Raw genomic sequence first — 13,577 nt, forward strand, 5'->3', positions numbered from 1 at the left:
TATGACAAAGAAAACTTTTTTTCAAGAAGATTAAGCATTTAAGATTCTCTTGCATAAGGAAAAGAAATCATATTCCTTAAGAAAAAGCATCATTTCATTCATTTATAACAAACAAATTAAATTTGATTAATACCTTAATGTCCCATTACATTCACATGCTCGATTAACATATACGAAATGAATCACTAGCTAAATATAATAACAAGTAGTGTTTATATATTTTGGTATTTCAAATAATAAAATGAATAGTGTTTGACTATTATTATTATTAGTATTATAGTAAATAATATTACTAGAAAGATAAGAAGGAAGATAGATTTTGTTGAATAAACAGGGGACACGCCACCATTGTTTCTCACTCCCGCAATTACAGGGGGCCTCTCATCTTTCGCTTTCTTTACCCCCGGCCTGTCAGCACCGCCACCTGTTCCCTCTGCAGATTTTCCCCACTCTCTCTCTTTATACTAACCAACTGCTTTACAGCTCCTTCGTTTTCATCCATCCTAAACATTTATGTATGCATCATATACGATTTAATTATACACACACCACCACCACCTTCTTTTGGAAGTTTTCAACAGCTGATTTTTGATGAAAAAAGCTACTCTTTCAGTCGTACTCCTCTACACTCACCATTTCTCTGAAAAAGCTCTACTTTTTTCAGACTGAGAGAGAGAGAGAGAGAGAGAAGTTTTTACCAGTGGGTGGGGGTTTATAACTTATAGCTTCTTTTTGTGTTCATAATGTTGATGAAATAGTGTTTCTGATTGGTCGAATTAGGAGGTTTGATTTTGTGTTTGGATTCTGTGATGATGTGTGGCTTAATTGATCTGAACACCATTAACGACGATACTGACGAGGTTGCGGGGTCGTTGGTTCTCGATTCTCCATCGTCTTCGGATTCGTATGCATCTCCGGCGTCGGAGTTGTCTCTGTTGTCGTCTTCTCCGGTGCTCTGTAGTTTGGAGTTGTGGCACGCGTGTGCTGGACCTTTAATTTCGTTGCCGAAGAAAGGAAACGCCGTCGTTTACTTCCCACAAGGTCACCTAGAACAACTACGCATCTATGATTCTCCGGCCATCTCCGGTGTCCATCTCCCTCCCCACGTTTTTTGCCGTGTCACCGACGTTAAGCTTCACGTAAGTTATACGATTAGGGTTTCTTATTTACTAAAATAAACCGATTAGGGTCACAGATTCACAGGTTATACTCATTCATCTGTTATCTTTTTTGAATCAGGCCGAATTAGGATCCGACGATGTGTATGCTCAAGTTTCACTGATTCCCGATGTTCAGGTCAGGTTTCCTTTCGATTTACCTCCATCAAACGATATTTTCTGGTTCTTGAATCTTGACTAGGGTTGAATGACTTCAATCTCACAGCTGGAGAAGAAATGGGGTGAAACAGAGGTTGAAGAAGACGACAACGGAGGTCTCGATGAAAAACCATCAACACCCCACATGTTCTGCAAAACCCTCACTGCTTCCGATACCAGCACCCATGGCGGATTCTCTGTCCCACGTCGGGCTGCAGAAGATTGCTTCCCTCCTCTGGTATTCCATCTACAGTCCTTTTCCTAAAATGGCGACATTAATCATTATCATGTTCACACCTTATAAGTCATTAATCCTACAGGATTATAAACAGCAAAGACCTTCACAAGAACTTGTAGCTAAAGATCTCCATGGAACGGAATGGAAGTTCCGCCATATCTATCGAGGTATAATCAAAATCTTTTATACCTTCGTTTCATGATAGTTATTAACTTATTATTTTCCGGTGACTTTTACAGGCCAACCACGGCGGCATCTGCTAACCACCGGTTGGAGTGCTTTTGTGAACAAGAAGAAGCTTGTATGTGGAGACGCTGTTCTTTTTCTCAGGGGTGATGATGGGGTACTCAGGTTGGGTATCCGGCGATCAGCACAAGTAAAAACCGCACCTTGTTTTCCGGCGACCTACCGCCACCAGTTAAACGATTTCACCACCGTCGTCAACTCCATTTCACAGAGAACTGTCTTCAATGTCTCCTACAACCCAACCGCTTCTTTCACGGGTGGCGTATCAGAATTCATTCTACCATATCATCGGTTTCTGAAGAGTCTTCTTCCCAACAAATTCTCACCTGGAATGAGGTTTAATCTTCGTTTTGAAACAGAAGATGCAGGAGAGAGAAAAAGTACAGGGATGATAACTGGGATTAGCGATGTGGACCCTGTCAAGTGGCCTGGATCGAAATGGAAGTGTCTGATGGTGGGTCTTTAGTTTTGATGAACATCTTCAGTTTCTTGCTTTTCCGATGGGTTATTTATTTATGTGTTGATATATTTTCAGGTGAGGTGGGATGGTGTGGAAGCTACAACAAGGCAAAACCGAGTTTCTCCATGGGAGATTGAGCGGAGTAACTTGGTTTCCGGAGCCGATAGCAATTTGTCACCCATGGCCAAAAGGATAAAGACTAGTTTTCCGCCCATTTTTCACGTGCCCAAAGGTATGATATATTTTTCATGAGAATCATTTCTTTATTCTTTTATCTAAGAAAATGAAAAAAATAGGGTGTAGCATAGTTGGTTTTGGGGTGATATATTTGCATAATGGTCAAGGGTTCGTGTCTCAAGTGGGCCCTCAAGTCCCTAACAAGTTGGTTGTGGGGTATCAATGTAGATATGGTCAAGAAAATTTAGAGTCACCGTGTGAGAGTTTCAATTCTAATATGGATTTAGTTTTTTATAGATAGTAGCCTCTTATGCGTTGTATACTTGATCTACATCCCACATGATGTTTCTTAGAGGTTGTTTTATGTCTTTTACCGGGTACGGTAAACTCGGTTAGATTCAGATTGTTTGATATCACACATATAAACATGTGGCTCGGTCATATGCCTTTTACTCGGCCAAATTCGGTCAGATTCAAGATTCACGCTTGCATCTGACTTCAGGCCTTGACGCAATTAGATCTGACCATATGCCTCTTACTCGGACAGATTCATGCTTGCATCTGACTTGTGGCGGACTTGACCAAATCAGATCTGACTCAATCAACAACTATCAAATAAACCTTTAAACAGTTTAGGAATTGCTAGAAATATAACCTTTTTGCAGATAATGCAAAATATGTCAACTTAGTCCTCATTTCTTACAGATGTTGCATCAGGAGGAGGAGCATCAGACTTTGAGAAATCTATGAGATTTCAAAAGGTCTTGCAAGGTCAAGAAATTTTCGGTTATAATCATATATCCTCATTAAGGAACAATCTTAGCAACCTCATTGGCATAGGCTATAGTAACCCATTCCAATTCAACGAGGTCTTGCAAGGTCAAGAAATATTTTCGAAACCACAATTCGGGCACTCTCCCATTCCACCTTACAAAAATGCAATCCCTCAACATCCTTTCTCAAATCCTATACACATTTCCCATAATTTAAAGGCACCCAATTTCCCTAGGCCATATTTCGGGCACCATAATAGCCATAACCAACATGCTCCATCAGAAATCGGGCAACAAGAATCGGTTTCAAAGTGTAAAGATAGTTGTAGACTCTTTGGTTTTTCATTGACCGAAGGTTTGACTCAACCTGCAACAAGTTACGTTAAGAAAGGTTCTCTTCTTGTAGATGCTGAGGAACACGTGAATTCAAAAAGACACCATGAACAAACAGAAGCTTGGGGAGCATTTTCAATGGCTGGTATTGGTAATGTGGTTGAGTTTTAGAAAAGGTTTTTTGGTATGGGTAGGTAGGTGTAGAGAAGTTATGAGTAATAGGAATGTTGAGGTAGGAATTGCAGCCTAAAAGCAAAAGGGCTGCTAAAAGTTTGTATTTTGATTTGAAAAGTTATGTTTAGAATTTTCATCATCCCTTAAACTTGAATTAACATATAATTCAAATGTTTTGAGATTTCTTAAAAAAGACGAATACGGGAGGCTAGAATGTTTGTTTACTTGACTTTCAACACTATAGGTACATCCTTTGTTTGTAATCAAAAAATACCACCCCCCTCCCCCTTTTTATTTTTCTGATTTCTAGACGTTTGGTTATTGATTTGGATTTCTTGAAAGAATTTGAAGATTCAATGAAAACTCAAAATCGTAAATCTATAACACAACCATTTTAAACCCTCAAACTAAAACCTATAATTCAAAATCCTAAATCATAAACCCTAAACTCTAAAAGAAACTTAATGCAATGTGTGTAGTTTATACTATGACATGTTTTCGAACAAAAAATTTATTATGACCTAACAATGCATTAATTGAAAAACTTATTTTTGAAGGGATATGTTTATTAAACACAAATTATAGCCAAATGAAAACTACTCGACGAAAAGCAAACTATTTAAACACTATAATACATGTGTATGTATCATCACACTTCAAATTTGGAGGTTGGTTAGTCGTACTTTTCCAGATTTAAAATAGGTTATTCGGGACAAATATGAAAAATCTCAACTTTGAATAATCATAACTTTTAGATATGAATAGAATCTTTGAGTTAAATAAATCTGCCCAAAATTTGAACCATATCTATGTTGGGATTTTTTTAGAACGATATATAATAGATAAAGGGAAAATATAATTGGTCTGGAGACTGGAATTCCAGATACAAATACGGACAAAATGGAATTGCCATGTTGTTTCCATAAAACACATCATATTAAATCCAGAGAGCCCTCCTTCAAGAACACCTGTAGAAGCATAATTGAATTTTGAGTCAACTTTGACACCTTTTGACCATTGCTTTCATTCCAATATCATTCATGACGAAATTCCAAAATCATTCGCATCATTCCATGTAAAAGTGCGGATCAAAACTTCCAGACACCCAAAAAAAACCCGGGTGATAGACAAAGAAAAGATGGCAGAAGATGAAAGCAGAACGCTTGAAGTAATACCAACATGGGCAGTGGCTACTGTCACTTTCAGTTTAATCGCAGCTTCAATTCTCATCGAGCATGTTCTCCATCTATTAGCAAAGGTAATCAATATACTCTCATGCATACATCTCTATTTTCAAACTCAAAAGACGAACATGGACTGATACTGTGTAAACTGAACCAGTACTTCAACAAGAAACGAAGGAAACCTTTGATCAAAGCACTTGACCGGATTAAATCAGGTAATGTAATTTGATCAGAACAGAATTGCGATCACCATGATCAAAGCTAAAAGATGAAAAAAAGACGGAAACTTTAGTTTAATTTTGCGAAAACCTGCAGAGATGATGAGATTAGGGTTCTTATCGTTGTTGCTGATTGTGTGTGAGGAGTCTGTCGCTAATATCTGTATCCCAAAACGTGCTGGAAAAAACTTTCTACCTTGTCAAGATCATGAATTTGATGCCGAAGAGGCAGCCAAATGTGCAGATCAGGTTTGATTCAATAAAATCGAAAACGGGTTTTTCTTTGGTATATTAATTAGTTTCTAATAGAAATGTGAATGATTTATAGGGGAAGATATCTTTGATTTCAAGAAATGGAGTGCAACAACTTCAGTTCTTAATATCGATTCTGGCAATCTCCCATGTCATTTCTAGCATCCTAACATTCAGTCTTGGTATGCTTAAGGTACCCCTACTCCCCTTTTCCTTCGAGTCTAAGGACATAACAGTCATTTCACATATCGTTGTTAAAAAATAGTATTGAAAAGAGGAAGGGAAGTTGTAATTGAAGTCCTTTAAACATGGGTTGACTTCATTTTATTAAATTTTTGACCTGAGTTTGATCTCTTTAATTTTCATTCATTCAGATGAGAAATTGGGAGGCTTGGGAGGAAATAACAAGAACATTGGAGTACAAATATTCAAACGGTATTAAATCGTCTTTATTTCAAGATACAAAATATGTTGACTTTGAGGTCTAATGAGCTAGTCTTAATATCACCTTTTTGGTGCAAGTTTTATCAAATGAAAAGGATAAAAAGGTATCATGTTAGGACATGCAAAATTTGGATTTAGAAAATGAAATTTTTGCTATCAATTAAAAGAATAAAACAAAAAAGGAAAAATAAAAAAAAAAAAAATTGAAAAAGAAGGGATTTGGGTAAATTAAAATATTTCCTTTTCATATCTAGATCCACGAAGGTTCCGATTTGTTCATCAAACATCATTTGGAAAGCGACATCTAAGGTTTTGGAGTGGACTCAGGTTGTTTCGTTTGCCGGTAAGTTTTATAAATGTAAAAGGTTTCCCATATATATTTGCAAATAACCTTTTTTATTTTTTGGGAAAACAACAGAAAAAAGAAACTAAAATTTATAAGAAGCTAGACTAAAAAGCGATCACCCATTTTATTTATATTTTCAGGCTAGTTTTCTTCGACAGTTCTATGGATCTGTCTCTAAAGTGGATTATTTCATCCTTCGACATGGATTCATTATGGTATTGCACAACCGAATGTAGAATATAATATTTATCCAACATAAGTAAATAACTTATAACAACCAAATTTATATTTTTCTTTTCCCATTGTTCTTCCCATGTAGGCTCATTTTGATGAAGAAACCACTTTTGATTTCCAGAAGTACTTGCGAAAAGCATTAGAAAAAGATTTCGGCGTAGTTGTTGGAGTAAGGTACATAAACTAAACCTAAGATCATGTTTAATCCATGACATGACAAAACATCTTGTACTGAATTTGACAAACATTAGATTGAGAAGTGGGACCGAAGTTAATTAATTGCACAAAATTGCAATATTCTTTTATCACATGCAAAAAAGTGGGATAGAGACTCAGTCTTAATCTCTCGTCTGTGTAAAAGACGTGAATACCCTTCACATCCACGTAATAAAAAATAGCTTTAGAAAACTTGTCCAGTCCCTTCCAGTTCAGTCATGTCATGTTATGTCATGTCGTGTCGTGTCATGTCATGTCATGTCCTAGAGATAATATTTTTTTTTTTTGCAGCCCTTGGATTTGGGTTTTCTCAATGCTGTTCATTTTCTTGAGTGCTGATGGTAAGATCGATATCCAATCTAGAAAGTTCTTCGAACAGAAGAACTAGAATAAGAAATTACTAACTTGTCCTTTTGTTGATGCAGAATTTAAATACTCTTATTGGCTTCCTTTGATGCCTTTAGTGGTATGGAAACTTGAAAAAAAAAAAAAACTAAATTGGCTTTTGAGGTCAAATTCGTCTTGAAATATGATAGGATATGGATTTGCAGGTATTGTTGGTGGTTGGGACAAAACTACAAGGCATTGTAACAAAGTTGTGCTTGGATAGAAATGATAAATCCCTTGTTGTTAAAGGAACTTTAGTGATTAAGCCCAGTAATAACTTCTTCTGGTTTAAAACTCCAAAACTACTTCTCCATCTTATTCACTTCACTTTAGTTCAGGTAAAGTTTACTTTTAGAACATAATACTCAAACTTCCCTTTATCAAACTACATATGAAGCTAATATTATTTTGGCTATGCAGAATTCTTTTCAATTGGCATTCTTTGTTTGGACTTGGGTAAGCATCTTAGTCAACTTTTGTTATAAACATCACATAATCTTTATGTCACAAGTTTTTTAATTTCCTTTATTTCACCTGGTTGTCAACTTTTATCTTAAAAAGAGATCTTGTTGCCAATTTTATAGTAAATAAAAAGGGAAACTTAGTTATATGATCCATAGAAGTAAAACATGGAGCTTATATATTTGATTTCTATAAACAGCATAAATTTGGACTGAAGTCATGCTTCCATCGAGAAACTTCGGGAATTGTCATACATATTGGTAGTGGGGTTGTGGTTCAGTTGCTTTGTGGGTATGTAACGTTGCCACTTTATGCATTGGTTACTCAGGTAAAAATCATAGTGTGGTTGATCAAGATTGTGTCTTTTGAAACACTACTATAAGATTTGATTTACTGGTTTTCTTTGTTTTTAGATGGGAACGTCAATGAGGAAAGCTCATGTTTTCCCACCGGAAGTGATACGAGGACTCCAAAGATGGCAAAAGAAAGCAAAGGCAAACATAGCTCAAAGAGACAAGACTACACTCAAGTCTTCAACTACCATTGGTGGTTCCTTATCACTGGGGTTCTATGGAGAATTTGATGAAATCACAGTAGTGGATGAAGATGATGAGGATGTTTCCATGGAGATCCAACCTGATAGTTTTCATTTTAGCCATCGTTCACAATGAGTTTAGAAATATGTACAAAAAATTAGATCATCATTCTATTAATAGTTTTGAAACATTTCTAATATATTAATTAGATATGTAATCTAAAAAGTAAGAAAAAAATGTTGATGGTCAACTTAAGTAGGTCCAATCTATTCGGATTTTGGACCCATCTTAAGAATATACACATTAAATCATTTTGACATGTTAATTTCTTGGAAAATTGAGTTAACCTTTATAAACAATCTTTTTGATAAAAATGACCATATATTTTTTTGGTAAAATAACTATATTTTCCGGAACACATTGTTCTAGAGATGTCTTTGGAATTCCGGAGTACGATTACGGACCATGGTTCCGGAATAGATTTGACATTTTTTTTCACATGTAGGTTCTGCTTTTGTAAAATGTATAAGTTTTGCTTTCATAAAATGTTTAAATATTGGTTTTATAAAATATAAAATGCAATTAAAATGAACAGACAACTAGTAAATATATAAACTAAGCAAATGATGTGTATGTAGGTCATCTTACAAATACGATTTTCAAATTATTTTTGTCCTTCAACCCCAAAATATTTTCTTTAGTCGTTTTCTATAACTCATAGCCCATGGACCGGTGGTTTTACCCTCTATAGAATTTGATTTCCTAGTGATCGACGTCTTAAGGAACCAATACAAAAACACTCCACAATCCCTTCTGTTGTCAATCTGTTGTGGTACGTCTGAGGCCTTTTCGAGGGTCACCTTGAAGCTCTCAAGTGTGAGTGAATAAGTTGGTTCGATACCCCGGTATTTGACTTCCACTAGCAGTTTGTGAATGCGGGCTCTCAGACCTATAAACCAATCCTCATTTTCCGAACAACAGCTGCCCTTCCAATGACTATCGTATATAGTCATTTTGAATGTCTCCAAATCCAAAGAACCCACATATCATATATAGTCAACATTTTTTTAGCTCAATTAAGACCACGCAAAAATAGTTCTCATCCTCACCAAGGCATCATGTCAAGCTACTTCTTTCATTGCACAACAATCAACAAGCAAAGAACAAGTGTTAGCATAAGCTAAGTGAGTCAATTACAAACAATGTTAAAAGAACACACATATCATAAATGGATCACACAACACATTCTCACACAATCAAATACTCACAAGCTAGATATAACATCACACCGCATATCAAACACTGTTTAGCTCAATTAATTTTCTTCTTCTTTTAGAGCTTTTATTTTAGATTACTCTCCTCAACCACGTTGTAACTAATTTTATATCTTTTCACCGCTATGATATTATTACATAATATTTTTGTCTGCTTTATTTTAATAATTACTCACCGCTTACCATCACTGTACTACTTCCTAGTTAGAATCTATTTATTCACCGCAAACCCCAAGGCAAGTACCCCATACGCTGTTAACATAACTGACACGACCCAATGCACTAGGTGAGGCACGACTCTCACCCGTAATCATTGTTCTTGTTGTGTTGTGTTCGCTGCTCTGACTTTTCATGTAACATCCTGCTCTCATTATTCCCATTTTGAATTGATGATCAAAGGACTAGGTATTCATAGGTTTCGGACCCTTGAGAGGTTGGGTTCTGGACTTAGTTGGAGTGGTTAAGGTATTTCGGGTAGTTCAGGTATTCAGGTTGTGTTTTGGAATCAAAGGGGCATTTTGGTAATTTGTCAGTTCGAGTTTTTATGGAAAGTGAATGTTCGTTCGGGATATCTTAGGGTGAGTATGCATTGGTATCGGTATTGAGTATATCGGTCCCTTTATTTGGACATAAGGATCGTCGGAATCAGAGTGGTATCGAGAGAGTTACGACCTTCAAAAGAATTAGGGTTTAGGGAAAACCGTAGTACGCGGGGAGTACCAGGGAGGTACGCAGGGTGTACTGATGTGAAGCCGTTTACGCAATGCGTAGCGTTGAGGACTTGCAATGTAGAAGCGAAGTTGGGTCGGGGTGTGAGTCCTTGTACGCTGGGCGTACGAGGTGGTATGCGGGGCGTACGAGGGGCATATTGAAAACCCTAATCTTAGGGTTGTACCCTATATAAGCATAATGTTATCCTCTTTCTTCGTTTCCTAAATCAACCTCCACCCTCTAAAACCCTAGAATTCGTCCTTAAGTCTTCATGGTGGCATCTTGAGCTTATGGTGTCCATTTTTGGTGTATTTGGTCCATTTCTATGAAGATGGAGCTTGGTACAAGGATGGGGATCAAGGAAGAGCTTATGGATCTGGCTTACGTGACTCATTTCCAGCTTGTTGGAGGTATAAAGCTTTGAACTTGATCATTGATGTCTTAGATCTACCATTTATGAGTTTTGGTTCATCTTGTTGTAGCAACTTTTCACCTTTTGGAGCTTCCCAAGAAGATAATGGTCCAAGATCCACAAGTTTGCTTTCCCTTCTAGAATCATTGATGCACTTCCTTCTCCTTTAAGCACATAAATAACACACTTTAAGCTCAAAACACTCTCTTATGGGGTTAGGGTTTGCTAAGGACGACTTAAAGGCTTGGAGGCTAGAAGGATGAGGCTAAATGATCCATAAAGGTGTTTAAATACTCCTCAAACCCTAAAAGTTAGGGTTTCACCTGGAGAATAGTATGCCCAACGTATATATGTGTACGCCCAGCGTACTAGGGCGCACCCTAGTACACTTAGCGTACTCACATGTACACCCAACATACTACTCATACTCCCAAAATTACCATTTCTCCACTAGGGCTTCTTAAGTCTATATCTTTATAATCCAAGGACCAAAAATAACATACTTTAAAACAAAAAGAAGGATTTAAAAATACGTGAAACCTGGTATGTGTAACACCCCATTTATTTAAATAAATTAATAAATGTAAGTCTCAGGATGATTTGTGAAGAATATTAGAAGTCGAGGGTTAAAAGTGTATGTCCGGGACTTAAATTGAAAAGATTGAAGGCTTAAGGGCTTATTAGTAATTTAAGGATCTATTATGAAAGAGATTTTTTTAGAGTAGGGGTTGATTGGTAATTTCAGACTTTAAATGTAAAGAATTTCAGAAGATAGGGTTAAAATGGTAAGTATGTGTTTTATTTTGAAAAAGATATCATGGGGAGGGACTAGAATGGTTAAATGGGCAAAGTTGGAGCATGGACACGGGACAACTCCCGTCACCCTCCCTTGAACCATGAATATATGCATCTTAAATCACTCAAAACCCTAACCCTAACCTTCTAGCAGCCGCCATCACCTTATGACCCCCCCTCCCAGCCGCCATCTCTCTCCTTCGCATCCATTTTCCGATCAGATGAGGCCGCCAGCAACCACCGTGCCAATGGAACGCCACTGCGACTTCCCGATATCGTGGTTAGAAGAAGCGAAACTCACCTCAGGTGAGCACCTCAGCCGCCATGCGTGAGCACCCCAGTCGCAGTTGCTTTTTGGTCGCGTTTTTCCGACCAGCCGAGCCGCTGAGCGTAATAGCTTTTATCTCTGAGCGATGGCAGTCGACAACGTGGCTTCTGGGTGTGTGTGAGTCGTCATTTTTCCGCCATCCTCCTCCTTCTTCTTTTGCTGTCGATGTTCAGGGTCCGACTCGACTGTCCGGCGTCGTTCTGACCACCCTTCGCCATCGTTTTCCCAACAGACGAGTAGCCACCGCCACTCCGAGCAACCGATGTACGACGCTGCTGCCGCCTCTCCGGAGTTCTGCCATCGCCAAGCACCACCAGGTGGTGGTTGTGCTACTTTTCCAAGCATAAGGGTGGGTGTGTGTGTTATTTCAGTGATGTATGATTAAAGATTGGTTGATCGGAAAGCCAGGAATAGCCACTGCCACCACCGTGAGGTGGTGGCTGCCGGCCACCATGGTGTGGCTATGTGTGTGTGTGTGTGATTAGTTTAGTGTGTGTGTGTGTGTATGGTTAATTGAGATTAGCCTTGTAAGATGTAACTTGAATTTTTGGATTAATGAAAAGAATCAAACCACCACCATAAGGTGGTGGCCGCCGCCGTAAACCGCCATAGACCGCCACTACCCGAAGTGGTAGTGGATGGTGCCCCACTAGCAAACCCTAATGGGCTTAGAGATTGGTGTTGGGCCTATTGGGCCATGTTTGGGTGGAAGACCCTAATTGTTAGCATTTGGGCCTTGGACCTATTTAGACCCATTTTTGGGCCATGGGAATTGGGTAATGAATTAAGCCCAAACTATTCCAGGCCATTTATCTAGTAGAGTAAAGGACTTAATGGACTAAGTCCTTAATGGGCTAATTGAGAAAATATTAATATTTGAGAAATTATCAGGACGCACACGAGAATTATTTAATAAGTGAAATATTAAATAATAATCATTAGCAGCATTAATCTAAGTAATAATGGACTTAATGGATTAAGTCCTTAGTGGGATAACCCTTAATGGGTTAAGTGAGAAACACTTAACCCTAATTGTCATTTTATGTGAAACCCTAATTTCACTCGGGCTTTGTGTTGGGCCATCCAAGAATGATTAAATGGACTAGAGTAATTAGTTGGGCTCTAGAGTAAGGCCCATATGAAGGATTGGGCCCAATTTGGAAAATTGGGCCATAGTTGGGCCTAGTTGGTTGTATGATATTGGGCCCTTAGAATGAGACATGTTGGACCGGACTGAGCAAGTGGGCCATATGTTGGGCTTTGATCCCTAGTTGGCTTTGGGCCTATGGATTGGGCCTTTGGCTTTGATAAGCCAAGCCAGGAGTAATGTAGTAATTACCCAAAGTATGTATAGTTATGTGTTAGAACCCAATTATTAATTGGGTGTTATTTTGGTGTTGACAGTTCGGGAATCTGTCATCCAGCAGCTGGGGTTGAGTCTGCGAGACTTCAGCAGTGTGGGATTGTGTTTACGGGACAGCAGTGTGAGGTGAGTTTCCTTCCAGTAGGAACGGGTCTACGGCCACAATGCCGGCCCGTTTAGTTAGCAGTAGTTTCGGACTTCAGTCCAATGCAGTAGTTCAGTATGCTTGGTGTCCTTGTGATACATACATGGTATGAGTTATGTGTTCCGGACTATGGTCCGATGCAGTATGTAGTATATGTGTTTATATTATATGCTATGACTATGTTATGCTATGTTTAGTTAGTTCCGGACCTCGGTCTGATGCAGTAGTTAGTGTGCTTGATGTCTTTGTGATTCAAGCATGTTTTTTGTTATGTGCTCCGGACTCTGTTCCGATGCAGTATGTAGTATATGTATTCATGCTAGTTGATGTGTTTATGCTATGTTATGTTCAGTCAGTTCCGGACTTCGGTCCGATGCAGGGGACAAGGTCCCAATCAGTTCCGGGCTTCGGTCCGATGCAGTTTCCGGACTTCGGTTCGATGCAGAGGGCAAGGCCCTGGTTAGTTTCGGACTCCGATCCGATGCAGTTTCCGGACTTCGGTCCGATGCAGAGGGCAAGGCCCTGGTTAGTTTCCGGACTTCGGTCCGATGCA

General features: G+C 38.4%; 1 protein-coding gene across 1 annotated transcript; it reads left to right on the top strand.

Moving 5' to 3' along the window:
- The first annotated feature begins 331 nt into the window (after positions 1 to 331).
- Positions 332 to 8,186, top strand: LOC111894992 (MLO-like protein 7). The gene is made up of 20 exons (XM_023891079.3): positions 332 to 1,139; positions 1,240 to 1,296; positions 1,384 to 1,554; positions 1,637 to 1,721; positions 1,794 to 2,254; positions 2,336 to 2,492; positions 4,800 to 4,975; positions 5,059 to 5,116; positions 5,217 to 5,368; positions 5,448 to 5,564; positions 5,746 to 5,806; positions 6,070 to 6,158; positions 6,302 to 6,376; positions 6,481 to 6,569; positions 6,903 to 6,952; positions 7,037 to 7,077; positions 7,163 to 7,336; positions 7,419 to 7,454; positions 7,660 to 7,788; positions 7,874 to 8,186. Exons 1-20 carry the CDS (start codon positions 810 to 812, stop codon positions 8,129 to 8,131), a joined length of 2,766 nt encoding a protein of 921 aa, XP_023746847.2. The 5' UTR covers positions 332 to 809; the 3' UTR covers positions 8,132 to 8,186.
- Positions 8,187 to 13,577: the final 5,391 nt, after the last annotated feature.

The sequence above is a fragment of the Lactuca sativa genome, chromosome 4, assembly GCF_002870075.4.
Source record: "Lactuca sativa cultivar Salinas chromosome 4, Lsat_Salinas_v11, whole genome shotgun sequence".
Taxonomy (NCBI): Eukaryota; Viridiplantae; Streptophyta; class Magnoliopsida; order Asterales; family Asteraceae; genus Lactuca; species Lactuca sativa.

Bases quoted from the DNA above. Each gene is read 5' to 3' on its own strand.
- LOC111894992 (XM_023891079.3), top strand. From the start codon at position 810: ATGATGTGTGGCTTAATTGATCTGAACACCATTAACGACGATACTGAC. The intron at 1,297-1,383 runs GTCAGGTTTCCT...TCAATCTCACAG, and splicing joins CACTGATTCCCGATGTTCAG to CTGGAGAAGAAATGGGGTGA. The intron at 5,807-6,069 runs GTATTAAATCGT...TTTCATATCTAG, and splicing joins GGAGTACAAATATTCAAACG to ATCCACGAAGGTTCCGATTT.